General features: G+C 33.4%; 1 protein-coding gene across 8 annotated transcripts; it reads left to right on the forward strand.

Annotated features, from left to right (window-relative positions):
- On the forward strand, positions 1 to 6,383 carry LOC112283908 (receptor-like serine/threonine-protein kinase At1g78530). 8 transcript variants are annotated; one of them, XM_090251266.1, is made up of 15 exons: positions 1 to 250; positions 1,130 to 1,262; positions 1,681 to 1,813; positions 1,956 to 2,027; positions 2,148 to 2,219; positions 2,369 to 2,446; positions 2,551 to 2,622; positions 2,864 to 2,935; positions 3,061 to 3,173; positions 3,325 to 3,492; positions 3,723 to 4,058; positions 4,165 to 4,422; positions 4,550 to 4,683; positions 4,802 to 5,394; positions 5,789 to 6,383. In XM_090251266.1, the coding sequence occupies exons 2-14, from the start codon at positions 1,169 to 1,171 to the stop codon at positions 5,036 to 5,038; spliced, it is 1,839 nt and encodes a 612-aa protein (XP_090107392.1). In that variant the 5' UTR covers positions 1 to 250; positions 1,130 to 1,168; the 3' UTR covers positions 5,039 to 5,394; positions 5,789 to 6,383. The 8 variants fall into 8 exon arrangements, with proteins under 8 accessions (XP_090107392.1, XP_090107391.1, XP_090107394.1 ...); XM_090251265.1 differs by lacking the exon at positions 1,130 to 1,262 and adding an exon at positions 1,351 to 1,421 and having other exon boundaries at positions 40 to 250; XM_090251267.1 differs by lacking the exon at positions 1,130 to 1,262 and adding an exon at positions 1,351 to 1,421 and having other exon boundaries at positions 112 to 250; positions 1,967 to 2,027.
- Positions 6,384 to 15,131: the final 8,748 nt, after the last annotated feature.

The following is a 15,131-nucleotide window of genomic DNA, read 5'->3' on the forward strand; positions in this document are numbered from 1 at the left end:
GGCTCCTCCTCCTCCTAGGCAGGCAGGCAACCCACCCACCCTCGCAATTTGTTTCCCGATCCGTTTCTGAGCTATTCCCCGAGCATTGCCGAAACCATCGGCTACGTTGTGCCCGAAGCTACGCAAACTGAACACATCGCTAATTTTCAACCAAATTAGTCTTTTGGTGCACAAGCATGGCGCCTCGAAGCTCAGATATGAAGAGTGAACAGTGGAACACGGAGTTGTTGGGTCGATCGTCCCCATCAGGGTGCGTGAGCACGAGCACTGCTACTGCTTCACACCGATCGCTAAGAGTATCTTCGTAAAAGCGGCAGCAGCAGCAGTCGAGTCGTTCTTCTTGTATTTTGGGTCCGTCGCTCTGCTGTAGGAATTTTACTTCTCAGTCGATTGTTTGCCAAGCACTTCTCATCGCTGGGGTTGCAAGTCTGCTGCTGCTGCTGCTGCTTCTGCTGCAACGACCCGAAGTTAAGGAAATCATTGATGAAAAGGATTTTTGGAATGCTTTGCTAATTTCTCTTGTAGTCTGGAGTAATCTTTGACGTCCGTGAATTCTACGTGTACTTGGATGTTGAGAAGGTGAATAAAATAGCGTGAGATTGTCCTTGGGTGAGATTCTTGTTGATTGATTCAGGCTGGAAATTCGTGTTCGATCTTCTTCTCTTCAGATCGATATCATTTTACTGTGAAGCTGCGGTTGTAGAGGTTAGGAGCATTGTGGGAGTGATCATGTGTAATTACTTCTGAGGGTTGAGGGTTACGTCCTGTTTACTCAGAACAGGTTTTTGGGTTAGGCTTTCCTGGTCTGTCACTTCGTTCCTCAGAAATTGGTAGAAAACGTGATCAAATCGATCGAGTTCTGGGTAACTTTTTTACCGCTTGCATGCATCGCGCCCTTACAGTGCGTCTTGAAGGGCGGATTCCGTTGTGAATACTTGTGTTCGCTGCATGTATAAGGCTTTGACTGTTTGACCGGCTTCGGAAAGAAATTTAGCCATCCTCTGAAATTTCCTTTCTAGTTACTCTGCTAAGTCTAAACATCGCGGATTGTCACCATTCATATTGCGGTTCCGAGCGCCAGGATTACGCAGCAATCACAGGAATAGGCTGACAGATGGTTTGTCAACAGAAGCAGCTCTCCAAAATTAGTCAAGAATGTACAAATTTGATGGGGTCGTTCGTTGCTTGGCCATGGAGCATAATAGTCATGCTCCTCTGCATTTACCTCATTCCGATTTCCAGCACAGCTTTGAATTCTGAAGGTGTTCTTTCCTCCATATTTTACATTTTGTCAGAGCAGTCACTTTTTGCTGTCTGTTTGGTAATATCGACATCGCATCTTCTGTATAGGGCTCTACTTGAGAAATGTGTTCACGTGCATGCGTCATACGTACATGTCCGATGTCGAGAAAGGTTTTCAGGTTCGACTTAGCTCGGCCCTTATTCACTCAGATACTTGCAACTCATACCCTACAGATTTAAGCAGTCTTTTTTCTTTTTTCTTTTTTATCTTTCGCCGTTGTAATCTCGTCATTGTTAGACCCCAACGTGTCCTCTTTTCTCAAACACCCACATGAATTAGAACTAGCGATGCTACCTTTCAATGCAGACGATACGCAAGTAATAGTTTTACATTTTCTTTTTCTTGTATGGGCTTGACAGCTATCAAATTGTGTGCAGGTTATGCTCTTCTTGACTTTGTTTCTAATGCCGCTGTCGGCGAAAGCGGCCTTGAGGATTGGAACTCGTCACACACAACACCTTGTCACTGGACTGGTATCCAGTGTTCCAACGAATTTTACGTGTTGGTCATGTGAGCACCTCTCCACCCTTTCCTGCTTGATGGCGGACCTGCTCATTGTGCACAATGCTATGAATCTCGAACCTTAGAACACTCTCAAATATCAGGTCGTTCGAAATTGATAAGTACGCTAATACCCAATCACAAGGTGTAGAAATTTGGCAGACAGGAAACTACGCGGCAATTTAACCCTGGATACGAGCAAGTTTAAGTGGCTGCAAGCATTGTAAGTTGGCGAAAAGAAACGTTTGTATTGTCTTTATATGAGCTAATATCCATGCATACAAGAAAAAAGTACTCCTTTCAATTTATTCTGAACATCTGAGATGCCTGTCGGATTCCGCAGAAACTTATCAACAAACCATTTGGAGAGTGAAATACCGTCACATTGGGGGTGCTCCAGGAGCTTAAAAAGTCTGTACGTAATATTCCCTGTGTCTTAGTGGCTATTCCTGCTTTTTTGGTGTTTCGAATCTCAGGATAGTACTCATTGGATTGATGGATACAAGTTGGAGGAAATGCAGATCTTATAAGTAACGTCCATTGAACCTTTCGTTAATCTTGCAGAAACATGAATTCTAACAAGTTGTCGGGCACGATTCCCTGTGTTTCAGAGCTGGGCCTGTTACAAAATCTCGTGGAATTGTATGCGTTGAGACACATGCCCATCGTTTGATTCTGTTTTATGTGTTAGCTTTCAAAAAGGGTAATCACTTATATTCACTAATGATAATGATGGGGATTTGCAGAGACCTGTCAAATAACCAGTTGCAAGGCGCAATACCGAGCAGCTTGAATCAATTGACTCAACTTTTGACTCTGTAAGTAAGGTTTGGGTTACAATTCTGCATGTCGGAAGAAATCCTCAACGTGGCTTTACATTTGAGATTGGTAGGTATGATTATGAAGTTTTCAGTTGAGCAGACTATTAAAATTTAATATTCAGTGTTCATAAAACATGTTCTGAAATACGCACACCACCAACCATCCCCGTGTATTCTTCTCTGAGAATTCTTTCGCTTTCCTCTAATAATTTGTCAAGAATTTTCATAACTATTGCAGAAACTTGTCAATGAATCATCTTCAAGGGCTTCTGCCACAAGGAGGGGTGCTGTCATCCCTCTCTATTGCCTCGTAAGCCAACCTTAATCCCTGTGGTAATTTACCTTTGAAATCTACGGTTATAGTGAATACAATCCAGATTTCGCGACATGCAAGATTGGAGTTATTTTTCTATGTGATTGATTGCAATGAACCAGATATCAGCTCAACAATCTTTGCGGCCTTCCCATCACTCTTGCTTGTGATACTAGAAGATCAATCGCGGAAAATACCGACACTACTATTAATGCAGCTTCTCCCGTCGTTTTTGGTGAGTGTATGTGATATTGTATATATAAGAAGTTTCAGCATGTAAGGTAGTGCTTGTTCGACTCTTCGAGGTGCGCTTGTTGTTCATAATTATTCCTAAATTTGCCTTGGCCATACTCATTGGATTCTTATGAGTTGATATCGTGTGGCAGCGGTTTCCAAGAGCAGCGGAGTGCAATTTGTGAAGAACAAGAAGCTCAGCATAGTTGTCATCGTCATCGTTTGTGTTGCTACTCTTGCAATATCCAAGCTGTTTTTAGGTGGTCTCTGGTATTGGCGGCGTACACGACAACGTAACGTTTGTGAAATCAAACTCTCTGGTACAACCTCTTTTTATCCGTAGATGAGCTTTGAATATGCATTGAATAAGCTTCAAATAGTGTTCATCGCTTCAGCGTTTCCATAACTGTGCTCATGGCGTTGGTCAGCTTGTGCCACAATGACAAACAAACCATTTGCACACACAGATGAAAAAAAGAAGTTCGTAATCATTCTTGCAACGGTAAGTGTCATTTGAAACTCTGGAAATGGTTTCCGACCTTGGATGTAGGTGGAAAGGTGGTATTGTTTCAAATGGCGGGTAAACCGAATCTCTCAACGACTGTCCTAATGGAGAAAATCGAGAAGCTTACTGCTGAAGACATAATCGGAACCGGTGGCTTTGGTACGGTGTATAGGCTTGTCCTAGATGATCAAACTGCACTTGCAGTCAAGAAATTGATCCGCGGAATTGACCGAGATCGAGGGTTCGAAAGAGAGCTGGAGGCCCTGGCAGATCTTAAACACAAGAACTTGGTTACACTTCGTGGCCATTACAGTGCACCAAATATCAACATTCTTCTTTATGACCTGGTGGGGAACGGGAGCTTGGACACATGGTTATATGGTGCGTCATCATCCCCTACTATTTTGTACTGCTCGTCTCATGTCTGTTCAACAGGCCGATGTTAACTCAGAGGTGTTCGACAAGGTGCGTATTTTCATGTAAGCAGAATACGAAGCAGCAGGACTACAGCCTCTGGATTGGGATACGCGAGCGAAGATAGGGATTGGAGCTGCTCGAGGCCTGGCGTACTTACACCATGATTGTGTCCCTCGAATCATTCACCGAGACGTCAAGAGCAGTAATATACTTTTAGATGCTGACCTAGAGGCCCGTGTGTCTGATTTTGGACTCGCAAAGCTTATGGACCTCGATAAAACACATGTCACTACGATGGTGGCGGGAACTCTCGGGTTTCTTGCCCCTGGTAAGAACTCTAATGCTTGTGTCTAATGGTGCTTCAGGTCCTTTTTTTAGTCGTATTTTTATATGATGCCTGTTGACGATACAAAGTTTTGATTTCACGGTTGAATGTGTGTGGTATCCAACATCAGAGTACGTCGCCACCGGCCTTGCTACCGAGAAAGTGGATATCTACAGCTTTGGCGTTGTTCTTTTAGAGCTTGTCACCGGAAGACATCCTTGTGACAATTTATTCAAAGATAGTGGAATTAGTCTTCCTCAATCAGTAAGAAACTGACCTTTTTTTAGTGTTGTGAGCTCAGAAAATCTCCTTATTGCTCAACCTAAAAAAGAAGCTTGCTCTCACTTGTTAGAACGTTCACGAGATTACTGTTGTGCTGCAGGTCCGCAACATGATTGACGAGAAAAATCTTGCAGTAGTTTTAGATGGCTTGCTGGTAGGCACATGCCCTGATGAAGAAGTGGCCGTGTTTGTAGACACTGCACTATTTTGTACAAGCAGTCTACCCTCTCATCGACCGAGTATGGCTCAGGTAGTGAAAATGCTCGAGGGCCATCAGTCTTCAAGACCTTCTATCGGCAATGACAGCATTGCGAGCTCAAGTCACAAACCTCGTTAGAATGAGAGCGTTACTTCATGGCAGGAAAAGTGCCCAACTTTGGAACCATTGCACCGGAAACACGATTATATAGGAATCAATTTTTTTTCCTTGGGGCAGCATCTAAATACAATCTCCAGAAGGCGAGCCTTTCCTTCCACCAAGGTTGCACGTGTACATTATTATTTCCTTAGCTGGATACCGAACAATCTAATTAAATCGATACTAACTGAGAAGTGACCGTTGATCTTTTGGTAATCCGCTTTTACGACTCATTTTCTCGGCAAGCAGATTGTCATCGATCACAAAGGAAGCCCGCATGATTCCTTGGCTCATGGAAGCACGGAGACTCCAGTTTCCATATTGTTAACATTCCGGTAAGCAATTGTGCCTCTCAAGTTTCCAGCTTGAATTTGAGAATTTACTTGTTCATAACGACATAAGCAATCTTTTTAACTTGCAGACTTTCATCGTATCTGAGTGTGTTTCAAGGTATCGTATGCAATATATGTTAGCGAGACGCCCTAGTGTCTAGGCTTCTCATCCCTCGCGTTGGGTATGTACCTAGACCGGGTATCTGTTTTGCACGCTGGTAAATTTGTATAAGAAAGATGAACTAAGCAGTTCTTGGCAGTAAAGATTGAGAGCTCCTGTAGTGGAGAAGCAGACTTGTTGCAAACATTTAAGTCTCGTTTTTGATCCCCTGTGTCGTCATTCTGTTCTATAATGTCATTACTTGATTGTTACTTGGCATGTGTAATGTGGTATCAGAGCAAACCAGGTAGTAGAGAAAGTGATGAACAGGAGTAACTTCATGAGTATAATGGATCTTGTGATAGCGCAATCGAAGATGTTAGTGGGACTAAAAAATTATAAGTCTTGGAGGAGTACAATCCAGAGCGCATTAGAAAGAGGATCTATGGGAAGTAGTGGCCTCGATTGAAACGACGTCAAAAAGACATAGTACAAGGAGAGCAACGTCTGAAAACAAAGCCTCTTCAAACACAACCACAACGGAGCACGAGTTGGAAGAAATGGACACACTTGAAGGAGTTGACAACAACACGGCGCCACAAACATCATAAGAATAAGAACTCATCAAAAGGAGAAAAATGCGAGCTATGGGTTTTCTTAGACTTTTGCTGACAAACATAGTAAAACCATACATTTTAGCCATAACTAATCTTGCAGTGGCATGGAAAATACTTGCTAATGTTTATTCAACTCAGACAATGGCAGATGTCATGAAAATCCTTGATAAGTGGGAGAATCTCAGCATGACAGACAAAATGACGATTTCAATTTTTATGCAAAACGTGTATGATTTCATAAATGATATGAGAGAAATAAATCAACTTCCATCAGATATAGTGGCAGTTCATAAAATATTGAAAATACTTCCCGCAAAATTCGAAACGTTTGTAAGGGTGCTGCGATCCGAGAAGGATGCACCAACTCTAGAAAATCTAGCGAGTCGCTTGTACATCGAAGAGATGGCGTTTAAACAGCGCAAGGAGCAGAACGGAGAGGCACTTGTATTAAATTTCAGGAACAACAACATCGACAAGTTCAGGACTACGTTCGGACATCGAACTGCGAGCTCATCAAGTAGCTTGTTTTGTAAGGGAGGACCACAAAACTGATCACAGTACAGAGAGCGAAGAAGCGAACAAGTGTGTCATAGATGCGGTAAATCAGGGCATATAGCCTGGTTTTGTAGAGCACCAGTACCAAATCAACATCAATCAAGAGCCAACAGTGCGAAAGAAATTTCGAGGAGTAACTTTCCAACATCGGAAGAAATTCAGAAGGCTCTGCAAGTTCTTTCAATAGTATCATCGCAGGATAAGGAATGGGTTATCGATAGCGGCGCATCAAGCCATTTTTCAGGAAGTCAGAGTGTTTTTTTGAATTTGGAATCACCGTCCCAACACGGTGCGGTTGCTACCGCAGATGGCAAATCGCATAGTGTGAGAGGACAAGGAAATGTGGACATAATGGTTCAAAACGAAGAAACAAATTGCCTCCCCGATGATTTTATGTATCGGGCCTGAAGCAAAATTTTCTATCAGTTGGAGAGTATGTCCGAAATACAGGTTATTTGATTGTTTTTGGAAGGAATCAATGCTTTACTGTAACTCGAACAAATCTACCAAAGGTAGCTATATTGGGTTACTTGGATGAACGATCCAACCTATACAAACTGATCAATGACAAGATCCCACAGCCGACAATATTAGTGAATCACAGTCGAACTCTCGAACAATATTTCAAAATTAATACTGTAAATATATCACAGGCATTAAAAGAAATTACCTAGTTATGGCACTGCCGCTTCGGGCACGCATGAAATTCAACACTTATGATACTAAATTCTGAACACACTCCTGGATTTAATGCAACTATAACTATATGTCAGTATTGCCTCAAAGGAAGGCAGACTTGAGAACCAATATCTAGATAAGGAGCAAGTAGATCACAAGAAATTTTAGAATTGTTACATGCAGATTTATGTGGACCATTTCCGGTGGGGTCATTGTCAGGTACAAAATATTTTCTGCTCCTAGTTGATGACTACTCTAGGAATTGCTTTATTAAAAAAAAAAGCCAAACCTTTGGTAAATTTGTTGAATTTAAAACCATGATTGACAAACAAACAGGAAAATTAATTAAGCAAATAAGAATGGATAATGGGGGAGAGTTTACCTCACAAGAATTCTTGAACTATTGTTTAAAATATGGCATTACATGCCAATATACATAGCTATACACACCCCAATATAATGGGGTAGTTGAAAGAAGAAATTGCACCATCATTGAAAAAGTTTGAAGTATGTTATTGCATGAAAAATTGTCCATTTATTTATAGCCAAACATAGCAAAAAGTACAATATATTTATTATATAGACTACCTATGGGAGTGAATTTTCAAAACAAATCTCTAGAACTATTTTGTGGGGCTTATGTAGATTTCAAATTTAGAACCGAATTCATATTACAAAGCTTCAAAACACAAAAGCTAGATGCAAGCAATAGAAAAAAAGAAAATGAATTCTATACATAAAAATGAAATGTGGCATCTCACAAGTCTTTTAATAGGTAAATTTATAATTTCTACAATATGGATTTATAAAGAAAAATTAAATACGGATGGATTACTTCAAAAACATAAAGGTAGATTAGTTGCCATGGAATTTGAACAAAAAAAGAGAATTGACTATGAAGAAATATTTGCACCAGTAATAAAATGGGCAATGATTACAGCCATGATATTGATTGCCACTCAAAAAAATTGGAAATTATATCATGAACAATAAGGAACAAATGGTACATAGACTACATAAGGTATCATATAAATTAAAACAATTATTTTGAATATGGTACAAAAAATTAGACTCCTACCTAAAAGAAGCAAGTTTTAGCAAGACAATGGAGATCATAATCTATATTCAAAAATATCACATGGCAAAATTATTCTTCTTGCACTATATGGAGATAATCTTCTTATGATGAGAAATTGCATAAAAAAATTAATCAAATTGAAGAAAAAAATATATGAAAAATTTGAAATGTCAAAATTGTCAAAAAAGAAAGTTACTCTATATTTAAAAACAAAATGCATATAGGTAAAAGAAGGAATATTTATGATCCAAAAGGCTTATATATAAAATATATTGACAAATTTTGGAATGGAGAATTGTGCATCTACAATAATTTCCATGGACGAGAAAAAAAAAAAAAAAAAAAAAAAAAAAAACTCAAAATAGATATGGAGGATGAAATAGACACTATACATTATTGTTATATTGTAGGAAAACGATTACATTTGATCTACATCCAATTGGACATAAAATTTGCAAGAAGATTTGTAAGTAGATTTATGGCAAGACCTCAATAATTTCATTTATTAATAGCCAAAAGAATATTATGTTACATCAAGAGTACTTAAAATTATGGAACATCATATTCAAACTACAATCAAACAAATCTTTCAAGTTATTGGATTTTGATTGGATTTTGATTGGATTGGGAATATAAGACAAGTCAAATCCACCATTGGAGTCATATTCAATATGGGTACAATTCCAATATCATGGTCATCTAAAAAACAACCCATGGTAGCTTTATAATCATCAATAGCAAAATATAGAGCATTAGTCAATTCATCAAAAGAGGCTATGTGGCTTGAAATGCTACTCAAGGACTTACATGTGGAAGTAGAACAACCACTGATTGACATCTCATGTAGTAGAAAAGTAGACTTGTTGTAAAGTCTTTAGTCTTATTTTTTATTCCATGTGTCAAAATTCTCCTCTATAATGTCATTATTCAATTGTTACTTGGCATGTGCAATAATATAGAGCCTAGAAAAATTCTTGAGTTTTTTACTCTAAAAAAGCATTTAATTTGATTCACATTGCTCAAGGATATCTTGCACGTATTTACATTTCTACAAAATGGATGTATTGTAGTCACAAATTGTGCTATGTCTTCCTTCTTTCACTCCATATTGAATGAATATTTTTAATTTTTAGTTTTAAAGAAAAATTAATATTATTTTTTGAAAAAATTATTGTTGAGGTTTTTCCTCCTCGATTGCTAGATATTGTTATATCATATTTCAATTAAAGAATCGATATTATCAACTTTCTTTGAATCACACTTGTTGAAGCACTTGGATTATTATAGGTTTTAAAAGATAAGATTGCTTCAACAAACCACAGGTATGGAACCTCTCAAAAATTTCACTTTTGTAAGCATAAATAATCACATACTGGGTGAAATAGATGTTTATTATTCTTTTCATTAATATTATTGCTAAAATATGTAGCACAATAGTATTTGTTCTAAACATTTAACACATATATATATATAATAATATTTAATTTTGATGATTTTATAATTTTAATATTTTTTTGAAAAAAATTAAAACTATTTTATATAAAACACTTTTACAACAGTAAAAATTGATGATGTGAGAATCAAAGTTTTAATACATAAAAAATTTAGATACTTCTATGTGAATTAAATATTTAAAGATTTTAAATAATAAAATAAAATAAAAAATTTCAAAAATATTATAAGAGACTAATAACATTTGTTGATGTGATTATTTAGCATCAAGATAGATATAATTTAGATAACTTCAATAATCACTTCAAAAATGGATGATGTGAAAAAAAATATTAGAAATATTTAAATCAAGTAATATTACAAATAAAAAGTTACTTCTAAAATCAATGAAGATAATATTTTAAAAGAATAATAATTACATTAAAATTTATGGTATTACAAGATTTTTTTTAAAGATAGGCTTGATAAATGTTCACTTATTAAAAATAGGCCTAATTAATTTTTTGAACTCAAAAATAATTTTTATAATAGAATTATGGAATTTGATATATAAGTTTAAGTATAAAAAAGAAGATTTAAGAAGATAATGTCTTCCAAAAGAAAATTTTGTAAATTTAAGTATTTTAATGTACAAAAAAAAAGGTTTTTAAAAAAAATAATAAAATTAAGTATGACAAATGTTGATACATATTCAATGCTTGCAAACTTAAGAAATCTATTGCTATGCATGATCATGCTTGCTCTGCAATTATTTAGTCTTGAATTGATACTTTTAGTACTTGAAGTTATTAGTCTTGTACTTTTAATTTTTCCAAGTGCTATTAATATTAATCTTGTACTTTTGATTTTTCTAAGTACTATTAATATTAGTCTTGTACTTTTTATCTTTTCAAGTGCTATCAATATTAGTGTTGGGAGAGAGTATTATAAAAATAGAGAGAATTTATTTTAAGAAAGCATTAAACTTTTAGCTAATGTTAATTATTCAATCAATTTTTAAAATAAAAAAATTCCAAATTAATATAAATATTTTTTCTATATGAGCAATTACATCAAATATTTAAGTCTTAAATATACAAAAATATCCAAAACATATATAAAAAAAAAATTAAATCTTATTTATCTAAAATGAGCATTTTTTTCAAAATCCAAAAATTTATATCTTTCAATTCAGCTATCCAAATGGTTTCAATTTTTTTTAAAAGTAATGATGTATTTTTAAAAGTTACCAAAATTAAATTTATTACTTTCAGTTCATTATATCTCCTCTATTCAAACTTTAGATATAATAATTCTTCTATGTAAGACATAGTTCTTGAAATCAACTTTACAACTGCACCTTTAATCTTTAAAAGCTTCCATACAACTCCTTTATATCTTTAAAAGATTGAGAATATACTTGAAATCCACACCCTAACTTGAAACAACTAATTTTCTTTCATCTCAATTATGAATCTCTTAAAATTTACATATAAATTATAATCCAAATCCTAAGATATACAATCTTCTCTTATTTTTTTAACATACTCTATGAAGTCATTGAAACTCTCTAAAACAGTTGTGTATAACCTATTGAAAGCCTATTGGACATAACCATTGGCCAAAGAAATTGAAGACCTCCATTTTTTGTTCTTCTTTCTCCATACCTTACTTTCATCTTTCTAAACTAGGCTTTTAGTAATTTTTTAGTCACCTTTAGTTTTCAAATCTCTACTTGAGGCTTCATACTTATTATTTAGGTCTCATAGAATTTAAACACCATAATCAAATTTTTTTAAAATAAAAAAATAAACCAAAAAAAAGTCTTAAAATAAATTTTTTTTAAATTAATTTACTAATAATTCTAATACAAATTTGGACTTATGAATATATTATATGCTTTGATTAGATTTTAGATACTATAAGCAATTGCAATACAACAGTATGAAGTAATATCAAAAAAAAATTAGGAATTAATTAGGGATTTTTTAATAAAGAAAAATAAAGAATATAATCTTCCTTATAGATAGTTATTTTTTAGACCTACAAAGCAATTAAGTTAGAAATTTCAAAATCTACATTGAAAAAGCTCTAAAAAAATGCAAAAATACAAGATTGCAGATTGTTCAAGGAAGATGCATGTAATAAAATTGACAACAAAATTAACATCCATAATATGCATTTACAACAACAATCATTTATGAATTGAACATGTATAATTGGAGAACTAATAAGTGTTGATAGTATGAATAATAAATAGCTTGTAGTTCAAGTTAACAATGTGGCATGTATGTAAGAAACTTGTCTTATAAATTAAGACATATGTCTTGGAAATCAGACACATATTGGAGGTCCTATAGGATGTTGCCATATAGCACCTACTTGATAATATATATGGAGGAAAGAGTGAAGCCTTCTTCACTCTTATCAATGCCTTTCAAGTCTTTAGTCTTATTTCAAGACTTTCTAGTCTTTTTATCTTTCACAATAGCTATTCCAATTTTAATACAATATTAATTTTGAATGAATATCTTTTCTTTTTGAGTTACATAAGAGTATATTGAATTTTTGGCTCTTTCAGATTTAAGTCTTTTATAGTTTGATAAGAGTGCTAAGTCATTGTTTTTTTCTTATTTTTAGAAGTGAATGAATTATCCCACTCTTATTATTGGATTTTAAAGGTTGCGGATTATTCACCTTTAATCTAATATTTTAGTTTCCTAATAGTGATTTTTTCTTTAAAGAGATTAAACTATCTTTTTTTGTAGAAATTTTTATTTTATTTTAGAAGTTATAAATTACCTTTATCTAATTTAATTTATAGATTTATTTGAATTATCTATAGAAAGAAAAATTATAGATGCTACTCTTAATAAAAGTGAATAGATTTGTAACCATTTCAAATCTTTATGAGCTTGTTAATACTAGTAGCATAGAAATCTCATGTATCTCTAATATCAACCATAGAGGTAGTATTTTAATGCCTATAAAAGAGATCAACAATAAAGTTCAAAGTTTACGCCAAATATGAGCTCTTAATTATGCTACCAAATTTAAATTTATTTTATTTTATTTTATGATAATTAAATAAATATGATTATGATTTATATAAGAAAAATCTAATTTTGTAGAGTTTTGAGGGTTGTTACCTTTGATAGTACAAATCCTAGCCTAATTCCTTAAATTGGATTAATTAGGACTAAAGTGATAAGATTTAGAATATTAATTAATAATAATAATAATAAAATATTAATTAACATTGATAACTATTGGTAAGAAGAAATAAATTAAATTAAATTATAAATACCTATAATTAAATTAATTTTGCTATTGTATAATTTGGAATTTTCCATTCTACCTCTTGAATCTATTGTGTAGTATTAGTTTCATAGAATGGTGGAATTTGGACTCATACTACGAAGTTATACAATTGAGAGAAGCAAGTAGATCAAATTCACAACAAAATCTGAGGAGCCTTACTATTACAAGTATGAAAGAGGTAAAGTTAAGTATGTTAAAGAAGTTCAATGGAACAAGATCAAAGTCTTGAAGGTTTTCACAACAAATAATTTTTTTTCTAATGTTGCATCTTTCTTAATACAGTGATGGATTTACTCAAGTTAGATTCATAGATCTATTTTTTTTTGGAAGTGCTTGCTCTTGATTTGTATCTTTGATGGAAAAGGATTTATAACTATTCTATGATTTAAATCCATTTTTGAAAGTCTTTGTAGCCACATTTAAAAAAAGTGATCAAGGAGGGATAGCAAAGATCAAATTCATATCTTTACAATAAGAATCATATTCAACTATTATATATACTAATGAATTCTAAAATCTTGCTTGCAACATGGATTGAAATGACAACACCTTTATTAATCAATTTTAATATGGATTAAAAGATAGCATCAAAGATTTATTATTGGTAATACCAAAAATAGATTCATTAAAGCAATTTATTTCTCAAGTCATTGCATGCAACAATTGACTCTTTAAAAGATGCCAAGAATAAAGATTTGATTAAAAAGATACAAGTCAAGTCATAGTAGCAGCATCTAAGTTTATAAAAACTTATTCATTAAGATCAAAATCTATACAAATTGATATGATACGTTTCAAATTTTTTATTGAGTAAAAAAAGATTTGATATTGTCAAGAAGGATTGTGCCTATATTATGGAAAATCTAAGTACATTATTTAATATTATCCAAAGAAGCAACACAACCATAAAATAAGAAGCATGATTGCTAAAATAAACAATTTGTTGAAAATCAAGTTTTTTCAATTATAATAAGAACCATGCAGCTAAAATCTTATGTGACACCTAGCAAAGGTCTTTTTTTCTTGTCAAATCCTTCACCTTATTTTACAATAGAAATTTTTTTAAATCCACAAAATCACAAAGTTTTAGCCTTATTAGATTTAGGAGCCTCAACTTGCTTTATAGATAAAGACTTTATTAAAAATAAGAAATATCTTTAATTAAAAAAATCACCCATATATATATATATATATATATATATATAGAAATAATTTATGGTTGTTTATTGTCTTTCAAAGATGTTATCCATGAAATAGTTCTTTTAGATATAGCAATTAGTAGTTATAATAGCTTAATAATATTTAATATAATTAAATCTTCTTATAATCCAATTAATTTAGGATTATTGTCGCTAGTAAATAAATAAGTGAGACTTTTTGAAAGAAAGATAAAAAAATAGAAATAAAAAAATATGTATATTAAAAAGAAACTAGAATGGCTATTGCCAAAAGACAAGAAAATTAGAGACTTCTTGAAACGAGACTACAAATTAAAAAAATAATTGATAAGAGTGAAGAAGGTTTTATTCTTGCATCTATATATACTATCTATCTAATAGCTATGTCGCAATGTTCTATAGGACCTCCAAAATATATTAACTTTATACAATAGGTATTTTAACTTGAAAGACAAGTTTTCTATATAGGCACCATATAATCAACTTATTCTGAAAGCTACTAATATATGTGGCATGTGATAAACTTGTTGACCAAGTTTCTAACCTATCAATTAACTACAAATACATTTAAAGTCAAAACAATGTTTATGAAGTTTTTAAAAAAAATTCTTAGAAGATATTATGAAATTAATCTATTTTTATTTATTTCTATCTATCCATATTACTTAAATAATAATTACAATAAATATATGTTTATGGCATTATCTCTTCTTCTAGGGATGAGTTCCAAGAGGAGTAGTAATCACATATTGAAGAAGTCTAAGATGTAGTGAATTGTATTT

The sequence above is a fragment of the Physcomitrium patens genome, chromosome 6 (genome assembly GCF_059467195.1).
Source record: "Physcomitrium patens ecotype Gransden chromosome 6, ASM5946719v1, whole genome shotgun sequence".
Taxonomy (NCBI): domain Eukaryota; kingdom Viridiplantae; phylum Streptophyta; class Bryopsida; order Funariales; family Funariaceae; genus Physcomitrium; species Physcomitrium patens.

What these genes read in the sequence shown, in the direction of transcription:
- LOC112283908 (XM_090251264.1), top strand. Translation starts at nt 1,115, where the DNA reads ATGGTTTGTCAACAGAAGCAGCTCTCCAAAATTAGTCAAGAATGTACA. An exon ending in TCCAGGAGCTTAAAAAGTCT is followed by an intron (nt 2,220 to 2,368) that starts GTACGTAATATT and finishes TTAATCTTGCAG; the next exon opens with AAACATGAATTCTAACAAGT. An exon ending in TTGACTCAACTTTTGACTCT is followed by an intron (nt 2,623 to 2,863) that starts GTAAGTAAGGTT and finishes TAACTATTGCAG; the next exon opens with AAACTTGTCAATGAATCATC.